The sequence below is a fragment of the Daphnia magna genome, linkage group LG6 (genome assembly GCF_020631705.1).
Source record: "Daphnia magna isolate NIES linkage group LG6, ASM2063170v1.1, whole genome shotgun sequence".
Lineage (NCBI taxonomy): Eukaryota > Metazoa > Arthropoda > Branchiopoda > Diplostraca > Daphniidae > Daphnia > Daphnia magna.
In genome coordinates this window covers 3,886,409-3,903,231 of record NC_059187.1, presented here as the reverse complement: position 1 = coordinate 3,903,231, position 16,823 = coordinate 3,886,409, and the positions used below count along the sequence as shown (strand labels likewise).

At 41.7% G+C, this 16,823-nt stretch overlaps 1 protein-coding gene across 3 annotated transcripts; it reads right to left on the bottom strand.

Moving 5' to 3' along the window:
- Positions 1–138: 138 nt before the first annotated feature.
- On the bottom strand, positions 139–8,317 carry LOC116925066 (interference hedgehog). Of its 3 annotated transcripts, none has more exons than XM_032931687.2 (13): positions 7,686–8,317; positions 4,643–4,891; positions 4,163–4,403; positions 3,989–4,085; positions 3,798–3,913; positions 3,542–3,732; positions 3,253–3,465; positions 2,781–3,161; positions 2,376–2,675; positions 1,932–2,317; positions 1,620–1,796; positions 1,223–1,493; positions 139–1,129 (listed from the first exon to the last, which is right to left on the bottom strand). In XM_032931687.2, exons 2-13 carry the CDS (start codon positions 4,713–4,715, stop codon positions 675–677), a joined length of 2,901 nt encoding a protein of 966 aa, XP_032787578.2. In that variant the 5' UTR covers positions 4,716–4,891; positions 7,686–8,317; the 3' UTR covers positions 139–674. The 3 variants fall into 3 exon arrangements, with proteins under 3 accessions (XP_032787578.2, XP_032787579.2, XP_032787580.2); XM_032931688.2 differs by having other exon boundaries at positions 4,643–4,884; XM_032931689.2 differs by lacking the exon at positions 7,686–8,317 and adding an exon at positions 5,593–5,967.
- Positions 8,318–16,823: the final 8,506 nt, after the last annotated feature.

The window sequence follows — 16,823 nt, the reverse complement described above, 5'->3', positions numbered from 1 at the left end:
ACTGGTGGAATCAGTTGACGTGAGTCACTTTCGTGCTGAGCGAAGAATTCTCGGAACTCCCTTGGCCTGGCTATTAAATTGACAGCGATGAAAGGTGATCTTCGTTTGTTTGTTTTTTTAAACAAAAAAGAAAAAAAAAATGTTTCGTTTCTTTGATTTCCAAACAGAATTTCTGGGCTTCAACAATGCGGGGAGGGGAGAGTTGGTCCGTATACAAATAATACAACGATTGGCAGCATTCATTTACATATTTACAAATATTATATAATAAGTTGAAAAGAGACCAATCAGAATGATGGGGTTAAATCATGGCAAAATAAAAAATTCCAAAAAAAAAAGGGGACGAAAAAAAAAACAAACAAAAACTATTCAGGTTTGCGTAATGAGCTTATCAATGGAAGGACTGGGAAATTAACGCAGCGAATACGTCGAAATGCATTTCTTAAAAAAAAAAAAGGCAATGCGTTTTTGTTTTGTTTTCTTTTTCTCTCTCTCAAAAATTATGATTTAAAAAAAAATAATAAAAATAATAATTCTTTTTGCAAGACATTGGCACACTCTTCAATAGGCATCAATTAAAAATAGCTAGTGCCCCCCCCCCCTTTCCCCAACTCTGTTAGCAAAACAAAAAAAGCTTTCTATCTCAAATAAATGCCTTGTGTTGGTGTTTGTTTTTAAATGAATTTTTCGCTGTCGGCCGGCGGGACGGACGCCTCCCATTCGGCGTCGTCCATGCAGGCATCGCGACGGCCATTATTATGATGCATGAGTAGAGGCAAAGTATTTGAATCGACCACTTTCCTGTTTGGCGGATGCTGGTGCAAGCTGGGCGTGGAACCGTTGCGCACGTAGCCGCCGCGTTTCAACGAGCTGCGCGACAGGCTGTCGGTGGATCGGAGCAAATCTCCAGACGAACGATGCTGCGTCCGTTGGCAAAACGACGTCTCCGCCGTCTCGTCGTTGTCCGCGTGTTGGCCATCGGCCGCGTAAATCGGCCGGTCGACGAATCCGCCGTGCATTTTGTGATTGTGGTGATGGTGGTGAGCGTAGTGATGATTGGGCGACACGCTGATCGTGTTGCCGTTCTCGTTCGTCATTGGTTTGCCATTCCAAACGGAACGATCATGCTCTATTGATTTCATTTTGAAAGGAAACAGAAAATAAAAACATTGAATCAAAGTCACGACTGTCATTCGGAAATGAATGGAACATGTTTGTGTACCGCGTTCTGCGCTCCTCTGGCGACAGTGATAGAGGGCGACCAAGAGGACCACCAGGACGGTGAGACCACCCAGGACGGAGCCGAGCACGACGTAAAGAGTGTCGTTCGTGACGGCCGTATCTGAGCTGACCACATCCAACGGGCCGATGCTGTTGCTCGTGTCGGAATCTCGATGCAATCCATTGTGCTGTCGATTGGTGGAAGACGAAGGCGTGAAGATGGTCGAACTCTGCGTCTTGGCTGTCAGAATTCGACTGAATTCAGACGTGCCCTGGGCCGATCATTCAAGTTAAATCAATTTATTAAATTTTCATTCAAGATTCAAATTCCAGATTGGTGGGTAGGAATAGAAGAAGACGAAGAAAAAGAAGAAAGGGGGGGAATTTATTGCTGGTACCTGCATGTTGAACGATTGCATCTTCAGATCGTAATGAGTTTCGGGCAGCAGATGAGTTACAATGTGAGTGCGGGTGTTACCGCCTAAAACTGTCACTTTCGTGTAATCCCCAGCGCTGGTCGTCGACCGGTAATAAATGAAGAAACCCTCCAGCGGAACGCTGTCCAATTCGGGATACTATGCAAAGTAAACATCATAAACCAGAAGAAAAACAACACGCGGGTTCAACAATTCGCCACACACGCCAACGCTAATTTCTTGTTCAAAGCTCTAAAAAATTATAAATAAATAAATAAATAAATAGTATGATACCTTCCACTGGATCATGATGGCCGATTGACTGACAGCTTCGGCTATTTCTATCAACGGGCTGTAGCCAGGCTTTCTCTTTGGCGCTTCCTTCTCCAAGAGAAAGCGGCCGGAATTGGGGCCCAGTTTGTTGTCGTTGTTGGAATAGACGGCGGCTATGCGGAACCTGTACGTCTGTCCTGACTTCAGGCCGGCCACTTCGTAGCTGCGAATGTGCGACGGGATATCCTCGTCGATCGTCTTCCATCGAGATCCTCGTTTATCCGCTTCTTTGTACTGCACTTTGAAGAATTCGATGGCAAGCCCTTCGTTGAGCGGAACCGACCAGCGAACCATCACCGACTCATCCGTCAGGCGGGTGATGTTGGGTCGAGTTGGTGGAATCATTTCTGCGCCATTCGAAATCAATGAATTCATGAAAAAAAAAGGGGGGTTGACTGGACGCACCTCTTGGTCTATTTTTGCCTCCCTTTGCTTTGCCCTTCTTCTCCGCATCGGGCGTCGCTTTTAACGGGGGCGTCGTCATGGTCGGATCGAAGAAACCGTCCACGTCGAGATCATCGTCGTCCTCTTCGTCCGAAAAGGCCGTCAGGGACGAGCTGGACGACAGCGACGAGGCGACTTTAGAGCGCGGGATCACTTCCAGCGTGGCCGCTCCGCCATCGACTTTGCTCAGCGAATTGGACACGAAACACTGGAAAATTCCAGCGTGACGTTTGGTGACGTTGACGATGGTCAACTGTTGATCTGTCGGCGCCAACAATCGCAAACCGGTTATCGACGTCAATTGTTTTCCGCTATTTCATTCATTCATTTTGTGTGTGTGTGTGTGTTTTTAAAATCTATTTTCACCTGTCATGATGACGTGAGTATCGTTGCTCAAAGCTCTGCCGTTAAAGACCCAATAGTGCTGAGGTGGAGGCCGTCCTCGAGCCTCACAGGCCAAAACGACTTGGGCTCCCTCTTCGACGCGGGCATCTTTGGGCGACTTGATCATTGCAACGGGTTCGGTGAGTTGCAAGAGTGTCGACGATCGGAGGGGCGGACCGGCCGCATTGGATGCCTCGCACGTGTACCCGCCTTCGTCCTGGTCCATCAATCCGGTGACAACCAGGGCTCCTCCCCCGACGTAATACGATCGGCCGACAGGAAGTGGTCGATTACTGTCACGCATCCATCGGATCTGCGGTTTAGGCCAGCCCGTCACGGCGCATTCCAACGTCACGTTGTGGCCTTGACGCCAAACCAAAAAACAAACAATCGAATATGATCGAGAAATCAAAGCCGAATTTGTTTTCCGCGCGCAAAATAGATTTCAACCTACCGATTTGGCTGATGTAACGCTCTTGCGGTTGCCACGTGATTGTGGCAGCTTTGGTTCGGACGGGAGCCCCTTTGACGACCAACTTGAGAACGCGCTGACCGTCGATCAGCTCGCCAGTGATGTGATTGGCTGCCGTACACGAATACTGTCCTTGGTCGGCTGAACTGACGTTAATGACATGCAAATTACCCGACACCATCAGCCTGACGCGATCTAGTCGGTTCATTCAAAACAAAGTCGGTTCAACTTGACGCGAGCTAAAAAAAAAATGTTTCAAAGCCTATCGTACCGTTGTTGATGACGGGCTTGCCATCCTTGAAGAAGGTGAGCGTGGCGGGCGGGTCAGACGCAGGTGGAGGACACGGAAGAACGGCCGTTTCGCCGGCAAACACTTCCAGCACGTAGACGCTGCCACTGCTCGATAACCCACTGCCATTGTCTCTCAACGTCGGCCGGCCCGGTCCAGATGGTTGAACTGACCTGCAATAGCCCCGGAAATCAGACCACCTTCCCCCACTCTTGTGCCAAAATTAGAGAACACTCACTCTGCTTCCAGTGACGCTACAAACGACGATGGTAAATGAGGGAAATCGCCCAGCACAGCGATGGATAGCCGGGCAGGTAATGACGTCAAGGCCACAGCTCCAAACCAAGCCACACACTACGTCACAGCCACCCAATGAATTTCAATGTTTCCACGTGTGTAACGAAACAACTTTATGTTAATTTAACGGACCTGATAGTCTCCAGCCTGCTGTCGATATCGGTGAGGAGTCTTACTAATCCTGAGGATGAGATGAACGGCCGATTTGGGAGACCCTTCACCCTCTCGCCTGTTAATCATTGTGTTTCGTTTTTAAATCGAAAAAAAAAAAAACTGCGGGAAATGCATAGGAGTGCGATTATTTACATTCGAAATGAGGCGGCATCTTCGTCGATGGCTCGCCTCCCTTTACGGCGATTCGAAGAAGAAGCTCCACTGTTGGTGTTATTGTAATGAACTGACATATCGGCGCCATTGTGGAGCCAGACGACCCGTTCGGGCGGAACATTCGTCTCGCATTCAAAGACCACTCGATCGCCGGGAGGCGCCACGATCGGCTGAGGTGAGCGGACGAAAGACACTCCCGACGTCATCGTCCCAGCCCTTACTACAATTATTATTTATTTTTTAAATTTCAGAATTAATAATAATATTATTTCCGCCATTTTTCATCAAGTATACACTAAGAGCGTGTTATATATTTGTGTGTGCGATTCTTCTTTTTTTTTTTTTTTTCATTCGTCCAAGACAAACAATCGTTTATCACGTTGACTTATTGATCAGGTCTTTTTTTAGAGGGGGGGGGGGGCAATGTAAACAAAGAAAAGTGTAATAACAACCACATACCAGCAGTGGCCAGAAGGCCGGCGATGACTAAAGATGCTGTCCAGAAGCGGGAGCAACGGCGGTCGGCAGCCATGATGTATAATTCAGCCGAAACGGCGAACGAAGTAACAACTCAGCCGGCGTGATAGGCTCTCGTAGAAGGATGGAAAGCAGAACACACACGCTCGTCTCTCTCCTTTCGGTCGTCTATCTCTTTCCAGATGCTCGTTCATCAACCGCACAATGTCAGCCTCCAATTCCTCCTGTTTTCTTTTTTGTTTTGTTTTTTTAAATGATAGTTTTAATATAAAACATCCGCAAATGGAATGCAATGAAATAAAACAACGAAAACAGGACAATAGGGACACGCAGTTAATTTTTCTTTTCAAAATATGGGTCAGTTGATTCATCTCATCAGAGGTGGAAATCACGTGAAATAGCTTTCCTTATACACCTCACGTCTACGATAAAAGGCGTTTCGGCTTCTTGAATAACTAATTAAACATTTTTGTTTTTTTTTGTTGAGAAAAGAGCGAATTTCAACTGGAATGTGATCAAAACCAATTCATTTTGCACAGCTGATATCAGGGCTCTATTTTTGATTTAAACTGTTTTAGAAGCAAAACAAAAGGATTGCAAGTAGCTCGGTATCTTTCGAAAAAGAGATCCGTCATTTGTCAAGGAATGCGTCTGTTGTTATGAACTGGCACCAGATTCACGCCTGGCGGCTACCCCAAACACGATTTTTCAAAGTACCACGAAACGTAGACCCAGAGGGACGTAAGACATTCCAAGCGGAATGAAAGGAAAACACGACAATGACAGCAACTTTCAACAGCAAAATGAAGGTACAAGTTTGTGAATTTCTTTTAACGAAAAATCACTCCCCCCGAACGTAGAAAAAAAAACAAAAAAACAATTCAAGAGATGATCAAAAAAAAAAAAGCTTTAAAAATAGAACTGGAACGTACCACTTGGCAAGCAGCCTCGAACAGGGTGTTGTATAGTTTGTTATAACTTTGGCGACGGGATTATTGGGAGGGAAATCGTGTTAAAACGTTCACGCCTGACGAAGAAAAACAAATGACAAACGGTTGTGGAGAGATGCGATGGCCGGCCGACTACAACACCCAATTAAAGGGCCATCTCAAGGTTGAATTTATGGCTTCGATTTTTCTTTGTTAACAAAAGCACCGCAGCAAAGCAGACGGAACGAGATTGGGCCTTTTTTCTTCGTCGTTCCACAGCTCGAAAACGGACGAGAAAAAGCGAAGAAAAATAAAAGAGAGAGTTACACTGCAATTGAAATAAGCGGACACGTTTGGCTGGTTCCATGCAATGTCTCATTCCAATGCTTTTCTCTATGTACACACACACGTACCCAAGAAAAGGGGGGGGGGGGCTGGTAAAAGCAAAAGAAAACGAGAATATTCAACCTGTCATCGGGGCCACGTTTGAATTGGTCAAGAGATCGCATTCTTCGCCATCCGCGTACAAGCAATATCATAAATCGCCGAGCGCGCATTCCGCCGCGAGGAAGATGTAAACGATGTACAGAAAAGAGCAAGAAAGGAAAGAGAAACACAACATCAAAGAGAATGGCGGTTTATAGACAGTTTCTTTACGACGATATTGCGATAGAACATTAAACTCGATTGCGCATGGCCAAATGACGTGACTTGAGCCCACTCCCGGATCTTTCCGTTTCGACTAAGGCAGCAACAAGAAATAAACCACCCAAGAAGAACACAGCATCGTTTTTTTTCTTCTTTCTTCTCCTTTAATATGCAAAATCGCAATTTTTCTCCTTCAAACAAACAGAACAACACACAAAAAAATGTAAGAAATTGTGTTACGTTCTGACATTTTCCGTAACGATTTGCTTCGACACACCATCGCTAAGGTGTTGATAACAAGAGTGTGCAATTTTTTTTAATCCCCCCTCCCCCGGCGTCTAACTCGCAGAATCCCCCCCAAAAAAAAAAAACGTGTCGTCCATCACAAACCCAAGAAAATGATTAACTATCGAATTTTATAGATTCCGTTCGTGTACGTTTCGACCACTGGCAATTCTCTCGCCGTCTTCCGTATGCAAATTAGCCATTTTTTCTTCCGACATTGTTAAAACAAAAAGAAATGTTTTTTGAATGGTTCGACACTCGAATGGTGTGCCCCCACCTTTTAATATTTTCTTGGCAGTGGCATCGTAATAACGTGCAGACTATTCTTTTTGTTTGTTCGGGAAAACGAAAAAAAAAAAAGGGTTTTGCAAAGTGGGAGGAGTAGGAAGAAGAGAGGGGAGACGAGAGAGATAACGGGGCGCGATAGGTCGAAAAACACGAGTGTCAAACTCGTGTTTTCCAAGGGTCAAAAAAGAATGTTTTTAGTGCGCCCTCTCGTTTCATGGCGTCCGTTCCAAAATCGGGGGGGATCCTAAAGACAAGGCATATTTGACTGGCTTGTAATTTGGAGCCATCCTCAACGTGTTTACAAGATGCTTCGTTTTTTTTTTTTTTTCTTCCCTCCCCCCCTCAAAAATAGAAAAGAAAGATGGAAGAATAGCTGAAGGCTAGGGACGTTTCCAGGTCATTTCTTATTTTTCAGGGTGGAGGGGGGACTAGGAGAGAAAAAAAAAATCTCTTTTTATTCTTTTCAAGAAGGAAAAAAAAATTCTAGTCACCCCCCTACCGATGTTTCCCCTCCATTCTTCAGCGTCTGGAACACAGCATCTTCTTGGAGCAATGAGAGATTTTCAACGGGGCTTAACAGCAATTTGACAGACACCACCAACTTTTTCAAGGACTCTTAAACAACAACAGAAAAAAAGAGTCTAGCCTTTCAATGTACTACAAAGTAAAGGGAGAGAGAGAGAGTAGCACAAGATATTTCCATGATTCACACGCCTTTTTAGTGCGGGCGTGGGCGCTGAAAATTCCTGACGTCCTCCCCTCTTGCTAAAGGCCATCACGACCTCATTGACCGTTTCTCACAATCATCTGCAATTACACGGGCCTGCTAGGAAATGAAAGAAACAAGTGGATAAAAGTAAACGGAAAGGACTTACCGTTGAGTAGATGGCGACCGTTGGCCGCCATTTGCTCTTGGTCGTCGTTAAAATAAACACGTTTTTGTTTGCCCTTTGCTCTGCTGTTTGGTCGTTTTTTATTATTAGAAAGAAAATTCCAAAATGTTCAACTGGTAGCGCGGTTCGAGAAGAAGGGAATGTTGTCAATGTTTTGATTCGATGTTGAGGCAAAGCAAATCACGTGGTGCACTTGTCCGTATTCTTGGCTCTTTTATGTTACACTGAAATCAAAACTTTTTTTAAAATGCCATTTCCAATCAACGATAGTCGATAACAAACATGTGTTAAAAAAAGAAAAAAGAGTGTTTTTCTTTCTCCCTTTCAGAAAGAAAAGGAAAGAAAGAGAAAACCCTGGAGCTAAAGTCGGAACGACACGTTTTCTCTTCCACTTGCAAGACGACTGATCTTCGTTTTGAGCTTTTCAGAAACTAAAACGTCTCTTTTCAGAAAACAATTGCTTGCACAATGATGTTCGCAATTCTCGGGGTTTTCTTGCTTATTTGCTCGTTCTCCCCAATAACGTTCACGAAAACAACTAGCGAGTAAATGAAGAGGCACACGGGTCACTAGACACGATAAACTAACGAGGCACCAACGCCACTATGCAACTGGTGGCGCAGACGCGGCTTCAGCCGCTTTTTTCCCTCTTCTTTGGCTACTCTTGAGTGCTGGTCAACAGACGCCAACGCCATCTGCTGATAGAAAATGAAAACTTTGACAAAAGATGAACAAACACTTCGGATGGCCGACTCCCTCCCATTTGCGATGGCGCCCGTCAGCCGAAGGACACCAACTATAATTTTTTTTTAAACTATAGTTTGCTACTGCCACTACCGCAACCATCAATTACAGCGCCAATTAACGGTTAGTCGCAGTATGTTTCGGTCCTAGTTTGTGGTTTCAGAAAGAAGAAAAAAGGCACATCATCGTTACTTCCCGATTGAAAATGATGGTGGCTATTATATATAGGGACTCGCGGCGACTGCCCCGTCTGATCGTTTTGCGTCATTATTGTGATCAGATTTTCTTTAGAGAATGAAATAAGTAAAAAAAAAAAGAAAATTATGGCAAACGTTTAAGTAAAACTGTATATCCAATGTCTTTAACAAACGTTAATAGCCAACAAACTTAAGGTCAAAAGAGCTTTGTTGCTTTAAGATTTTGAGTTAAATGAAAAGAAAAAAAACAACAAGACAAAATTGTTTTTTCATTATCGAGAAACCGCATTGGGGGCGATGGAAAAATGATGGCCATCCAACGCTACCCCGGTGAACATGACATCCGGTCCGGAAGGAAAGACTTGAATGACCTAAGCGCTTTTCTCGCTGTTGCGGATAAAATAAAAAGCCGAAAAACAAGCCTTCAACAATCTATTCCTCGTAAAAAAAAAAAAAAGGAAAAAAGAGAGTTTGTTGGACGGGAAATGCGCAAAGTGCCAGCATGTCGCGAAAATTACATGGCCAGCGGTACAACGACCAGAGCTATACTTGAGGTTTCGTGTATACAACTATATATCCTTTTATTTTGTTAGATGCTCGTTAGAGTTCCAGGGAACTTGTACAAAAAAAACTGCGTATTATCTCTTATTCCTTTCTTTTCGAAAGCGCATCGCATCTCCTTTTAGCATTCCAGCACAACTTTGACCCCCCCAAAAAAATGCTTCTTTAAATGATGAGCATTTTCTATCATGTTGCATCATTCCTTTGATTCAATTATTATTTATTTCCCTCTCTCTCTTACGAATGTCATTTTTATTCGGATCGGATGTGACCACGTTTCGTCTATACACAAGAAAAAAGCAGCGAACAAAAGACAAAAGGACAGCGCACATTTCTATTTCTCTCTCTCTCCCTATTATACATGTACACAGTCTAAAACGTTAAAAATATATGGAAATACAAAAGAAATCGGACGTGGGGGGAAGAATTTATTTTTCGTGTGTGTGTGTGTGGCGCGACGTCTACGATGCTGGTGTTCCCCCTTTAATTTTTTTTTTCAAAGCGACGCTATCCGTAGATATACAGATTCTTCTGTTTGCATGCCTGATTCGCTGGAATCTTGCTTATATATTTCACTGCCATTCATCTCTCTATTGGATAACAACAACGGAAACGCCCGGAAGAATCTCCAAAAACGTTGGCATATGTATACGTGTATTATACACATCGAAACCATCCCCCTTTTGTGTGTGTGTGTGTGCTTTGTTATAAAACTCGACAGCACCTGGCACAACCTTTTCTTATAGTTCTCGACCACCCGCACACGGGGGTCACGGTTAATGGAAGCCTCCATCCGTGGCCCCATATAGCCAACCAAAGGAGTGTATAGCACGCTTCGTATATAACGATCCAATTAAAAACATCATTGCTTTCAAGTCCATTTTTTTTCTTTTCCACAACATTTTTGTAATGAGTTTTTCTATATGTTTGCGTGTGTGTCGAGAAAGTTTAACCCATTTCTCCCTTCGTATTTTATTTGAATTTTTGGTTTTTTTTTTTCAAAGAAAAATGAAGGCCCGACGTGACTGAAGGGGGTGATTTGAATGCGATGGTGTATGTACGTGTACGAAAGACGAAGCCGGCGGGAAAAATCTGGGAAAAGAATTCCAAAGATGAAAGTGAACGCGGACCACCCGCGTGTGAGTGAAGAAAACACGCGCATGTTTCTTCTCTTTCGGTTCGGTATTATAATATGCCATGATGATGATGGCATTACAAGATAACAAAAGGAAATGGGCATAAGGAGGCGGACTGCTGACGATGCTCCAACTGGAAATTGAGGGGAGAAACCAACAAGAGAGAGACGTTGCACTCTATACGGATGATACATGATCCATTGGAATTTTGAATAAAAAGACAAGTTTATACATTAAAATCTCGTCGCACCGCCTTCGATCAGCGACAAAAGCGTTTCAATTGAATTCGTGTTTGTTTTTTTTTGTTTTTGGCAGGAGATGATGGAAATTGAATTGACAAGAGAGGGCGGAGGACAAGGGCGTTTTCCGACACGCATTTTATCTTATAGATGGCATGATGAATTCATTAGATGAAACGGAATCAACGTGAGGCAGGATAGAACGAATGTACTGGGTACAATATAGCGTGGGAAAATCCAATAATCGGATATGAAAATTGATTCGTTTCTCCCGTTTCGAGAAAGGCGAGGATCGTTTATCGACGCGTTGGCATATTACAAATTGAAATGCGTATGCTCCTTTTTGCTCTGTGGGAATCAATCAATTGGGAAAACACGGAAATTCATGGCAATCAATTGTGCATAGAAACAAAAAAACCTATTTAAATGAGACGTCCACTTGTTTCCCCCCCCCCCGCTCTGCGATTGATGTATATCGATAAAAACGGACCATTCCGAACCGATATATTTGAACAAATTGGAATATTCAAATTCCTGCGTTGTTCTTGGTCGGACGTTCGTATCAGCCAACTCGAGGAATGAACCATCAAGAAAAATATGCAAATTGAACCGTCATCATATCATTGCTGCTAATGTAGAAAAAAAAAAACATTTGAAAGAAAAACGAACAATAAGCAATAAAAAAACTGGAAATTTCAAAAATGAATTGGCCAATTGGAATAATAATAATTTTGAACCGTGAACAGAGTCAATGGGAAATCACATCGGATTCGGATTGTGTGGGATCCGATAGAGTTTTATAGCGCTAAGGTGTTGAATGCGCGCATCAGCTAATAGAGCAGCCCAAGAGGAGGAGCACAGGTATGCATATAATGTTATATAGCGAAGATGGCTTAATCGACATGAAGAAGGGAGAAGAAGAAGAAGACCGAAGAAATCCTACATATATAAAAACCGTGGGAAGTAAATGCGCGGCGGCGCCGCCATGAATAATGCCATTTTCTTTGCATACATACAATTTTTTTTCTTTCTTTCTTTCTTTTATGTAATAAAAAAATAAACATAAGAGAATATAGCGTGGAGAACTGAACTTTTTGGCGGGCCTGTGTAGGTTTCGTATATAAAAATGGAGGAGGAACATTGTATAGATTATATACTCGCACCGCAATAAGCCATAAAATATATTTTCTTTTTTTCTTTTTTAAATATATTTGTAAAAGAAAAAAAAAAGAAAAACCACACGCCGGTTTTTCTCTCCGTTACCATTTAGGGTCATGACGACACTTTGCCTTCCACCGTTTTGTAGGCGTCCCTGGTGTGTACGTCCTCGTTCCAGGGGAACGACAGTCAAGGTTTGTGAGGGGATACTTCATATATACGTTAACAAACACCCCTTGTAAAAAAATTAAACGTTAAAGGAAAAAAAAAAATAAATGAAATGCTATTAAAGAAAGAATATAGCCCTAAGGACTGGCGACAGCAGCAAATGACGTCACGCTCTTGAATTCAAACGATTTCCGATTTAATGAGGCTTTTTTTTTTATTATTATTATTATTATTTTTAAAAGAAAAAAAAAATAAATGTGTTTTTTAAGAGCTTGGGAAAGCTGAAAAATCATTTCCCTTCCTATGCTCTGTGTGTAAAAAAATAAAATAAAAATACAGACATTGTGTGTTTAGTCGTATAGATTTTTTTAAAAAATGGCGTATGTATATGCGCATATACGGTCGGCTGGGCGGGTTTTCAACAACCGGAAAAAGAAAAAAAACTGATTCTTTTCAATTGTGGAAAGAGGAAAAAGAATGAAAAAATGGAGAGTATATATTATATGTTCATGTGATGTCGATATCACGCAACATTGTTAACATTCCGGGCGAGTTGCTGGACAACGGCAATTAAGAAAAACACATACAATAATACAAAGCGGCAATCGATCAAAATGGACGAGCGGCATGCGAATGGAGTATAGTTTACGCCGCATCACTTGTGCAAGGAATGCCGCCCACCTTCTTGTCTGGATCTCGTTATATCATGTGACTCACACGCAAGGCCGTCACTGCGTGATTTTTCACAGCTCTACGCGCCAAAGAAATATAGAAACAAAAAAAAACAAATCGCCTTCAGCTGCTGCATAACATCAAGCGAATTGCGTCACACTTGTATATACAAGAACAACAAATGGCGTGCCATGGTTATTGGATATATAAAATTTAATTTAGAAAAATTCTTTTTCAGAGGGAAAAAAAAAAAAAAAATGAATTTTATATGCGAGGATAAGCAAAACAACAACACGGCGCTCTTGTATTTCACGGTTGCAGCAGCAGACGGTATAGGACTTCTCCGGTTCCAGTTGAGACTCTCTCGTGGTAATTCGATGCGCATCTACATAGGCCTCTCTTGCCATCCTCACGGAGATTAAGTTATAGTGCATATGTAGATTCTATATACTCAACTATTTTTGAAGATCCTCTTACGTACCAACAAAAAAACATAAACTGATGACGAATTCATTCATATATGTATAAAAAGGATGTCTTGTATATGTGATCTAAAGTCGCCTTTTTTACGTGTATTGTTATTTTTTGCGCCCGCGTGAAAAATGTTTTGGGGGCGCGTCATCTGTCGACCGATGGCCGCTATAGAAACACGTACACACATAGTCAATATTTGCACGCACGTCTGTGTGTACCGACGTCAACACGAATATGTTATAGTCACATCTGGCTTCCAAATGCACGTTGTCCTTTTTCTTTTATCGCTTTCTTTCTATATACGCATATAAGCCCCTTTTTTTATTTAAAAAGAGAAGGTCGTATTGAATCGTGTCGATTCATCTTTAATTTATGTGTTTTTTTTTTTTTTTTGTTGTTGAAAGATCCTCTTTGATGTCATTTTTCTTATATGTACATCGTATTTCAGGATTTCGCGTTCTTTTATAGATCCAATCAGCTTATTCGGCTTCTATTGCCGAGTTCCTTTTTTGGGGGGGGGGATTGAACTGAGCCTCTTATACGCTCGAACACACACGTGCAGTAATGTTTGTCTTCTGTATTATAAGTATTCGAGTTTTCTTTGTTGTTGTTTTCGTTCAGGGGCGTTGCTGAACAAAAATCTTGGCGCCAGTCATTTTAAAATTTCTCATTCCACCTGCTTATAGTTTACGACAGCACACACACACACAGCAAAAAAAAAAAAAAAAAAAAGGGATATTTGAATAATGGTATTAAATTGTATTTCTACTCGGATAGGGGGAAATGAGAAATTCGAACCATCAACAGATTTTAAACGAATGGGAGTGGCCCCCATTTTCCATCCCATTTTTTTTGTTTCTTTTTTTTTTTAATGTATTTCATTTAAAAAAAAAATCCCCTGTTAATTAAATGAAATTCAATTAGATTTTATTAGATATACAATATTTTTTTTTTAAATATATTATATAATGTAGTCTGCAGAGATACGCAAACCCCGCGCACTGTTTTCGTTTAACGGCGCCCAATGCAGCGCGTTATACGACATCCGAGACGAATTAAAAAAAATCAATTAAAGTGGAATAACAAGCAGCTAAGAGAAGTCTGGAGGGGTGTAAGAAAGAAGAAGTCGAGCTGCCGCCCTAATGAATTGGAATGGACCGAGCCAAGGGCTTTTCTATATTATTATTAAGACTCTTTCCACCGTGAAAAAAAAAAGACGATCCTCTCGCGGTCTCTTTTTTTCTTTTCAAAAACATTTTTTTTTTTTTTTATTAGAATATTTTCTTTCGTTTCGTTTTCTTTCGTTTTTAACAGCCCTCATTTACTTACCGCGGATATTTTTAACTCCTTTTCACATGAGCATTTCAGTTGAGAGAGAGAGGGGGGGGAGGAACAAAATTAAAAAATCATTACAAAAAAAACAACTGCGCAGCAGAAATATATTGTTATGTTTTTATATTCAAGAAAAATGAGTATGCGATCGTGTCCATAAATCTCGCTCTTCCCTAAATTCCCCAATTTCTTTTCTTTAAATTTGATCAACTGGTTTGTTTGTTTTTTCTTAAATTCTTTGGGATAGAAAATTTGGATATACGTCGCACCTGCTCTGATACGATCAGGTCCCTCATCCCAGTGTGTCGTGTATGTTACCCATCTGTCAAGCCTGTATACATATTAATAACGCGATTGGCGACTTGATCTCTTTTTTAGGAAATCCATCAGACTCCAGTCTGGGAACGAAACAGAATTATAATATAGTCGAAGAAAGAGAAACACATTAATCTTTGGGATCAAGACAACAAACTGAGAGCCCAAATGTACCAGCAGAATTATTATTTTTTGTTTGTTAGTTAAAGTTGGCTTATCATATTTACATTTATACATAACTAGAAATGTTTTTTTTTTTTTTTATGTTTCACCTCCCGAATTGGACTTGTTTTTTTTTTTCTCTCTTTCCTTTTCTCTTTGCACATTGACGTTAGAAAAATGAAATTTAAGTTTTTTTATTTTATCCGATTCCATTTTTAGAGCCCGTCAGCCACCACCTTTCGAGCTGCTACGTGTTTGTTGACGGCCTTGTAAGGGCAAACCTCTACAACGCCGGCCCGCTGGCCAACGACTTGCATACATTTGTATATATTTATTGCCTCAGTTGTTATAAAGATGGACATCAAAAATCGTAACGCTCGTTTCATCATCTTTCGTTCGTGTCTGACCATTGCCAAACAGGGCAGCGCTTGACCAGCGCACTGTCGATACAGAGTATATGTAAATGACTTGCCAAGATTTGTTCAAAAATGATTATTCTATTATGCCAGAGGCATCTGCTGCTGCCCACTGCTGTCAACAAAAATCACCTTTCTTTTCTTGTCTTTATTTTTGTCATCTCCTCTCCTGTGGCCCCTCACCGAAGACTGGGACGTTATGCATGAAGCGCATCTTCGTTTTCATTCCGAATATTATTGAAGAATTTGTGTTTTTGTTGTCCTATTTTGTCCCGATAAGAAGCCCGTCGTATAAAAGATCAATAAATATAACGCGCATTTTTGAGAGTTGACTGCCCCCCTGTCATTTCCCATCTCTTTTTGAAGAGAGTTCGTCAATTTTTTTTTTTTTTTTTTTGTGTGTTCCTAATGACAGGTGCGTGCGTGAGGGTTTCCTCCTTCTCTTGTCTCCTTTTAGACCAAGCGATGACAGCCGTGATTTTGTTCATAAACAGGCAGGCTTCAATGTCCTTTCTGTTCGTAAGAAAAAGAAGAAAACGAGGTTTAAACAGAGGAGGGTCAGTCATTTTAATTTTTAAATACATTTCTTTCGACGTTAGGACACACCTCCCTTCTGATGATTATGAATGGCCTTTTTTTTTTGTTGTTATCTTCACGGGTCGACGCAAAAAAAAAGCGCAACGTCACGTTAAAGTATGGTATTTATACCCCTTAAAAATCAAAAGAAGCAGAGAATGAAGAAGAATCATTCTTTTCATTGACTCGAAAAGAGGAACTAACAAAAGGCTCTCGTTGGAACAATCGGCAGCAAATGAATGTCCCATTTCGACGATGGCGTTTCACCTTCATCACCCCCACCCCCCAGAGTGTTCTTTCCGACCTTCTATGTTTGCTGGCAGGCAACTGGTGCCATCAGCAGTTTGAGAAACTTCTTTGAAATGGTTGATTACATTTGTCAGGTGCGAGGCAAGATGGCAAACTCTTCCATAACGAATCGGTTAGCCCGTTAACCGACTGCTGCTGTATATGAGTGCAACGAGGGGCATTCGGACGTTGTATACTGGTGGTGTGTTCCACGGAATGCCGACGGCGGTTTATTGAACGAAATATATGCACCAGCCAATGGTTCTTAGTAGAACGTCTACTTTAACCGTCCTGCTTGCGTAAATATCGTTTGCCGAAACAGCTGAGAAAATGAGCAGAGACATTAAGGAGGAGGATGTCGTTTGTACTCGAATGTTTTCACGAGATCTGCCCGAGAAAATGGGGAACGAAACATCAATGAAGATAAGCAAAAAAGCTAATTGTGTATACCTGAAAACGAGACGGAAGTGGATGAGGTGTATAATAAAAACGAGGCTCCATATATACGCACATGAAAAAGACACCCGACTGAGTCACCTATCAATAAAATAATAAAGAGCTGGAGGGTTTCTTTTTTTTTTAAGGCCTTAATTGAGTCACTTTTGTATATAGATTTGAAAACGGTGGATATATATACGTGGAAAGTATAAAGCTACACGCGGATGTTGAAGCTTGCGGGATG

What these genes read in the sequence shown, in the direction of transcription:
- LOC116925066 (XM_032931687.2), bottom strand. Translation starts at nt 4,715, where the DNA reads ATGGCTGCCGACCGCCGTTGCTCCCGCTTCTGGACAGCATCTTTAGTC. An exon ending in GTAGCGTCACTGGAAGCAGA is followed by an intron (nt 3,733 to 3,797) that starts GTGAGTGTTCTC and finishes GGGCTATTGCAG; the next exon opens with GTCAGTTCAACCATCTGGAC. An exon ending in GCGTTACATCAGCCAAATCG is followed by an intron (nt 3,162 to 3,252) that starts GTAGGTTGAAAT and finishes TTTGGCGTCAAG; the next exon opens with GCCACAACGTGACGTTGGAA.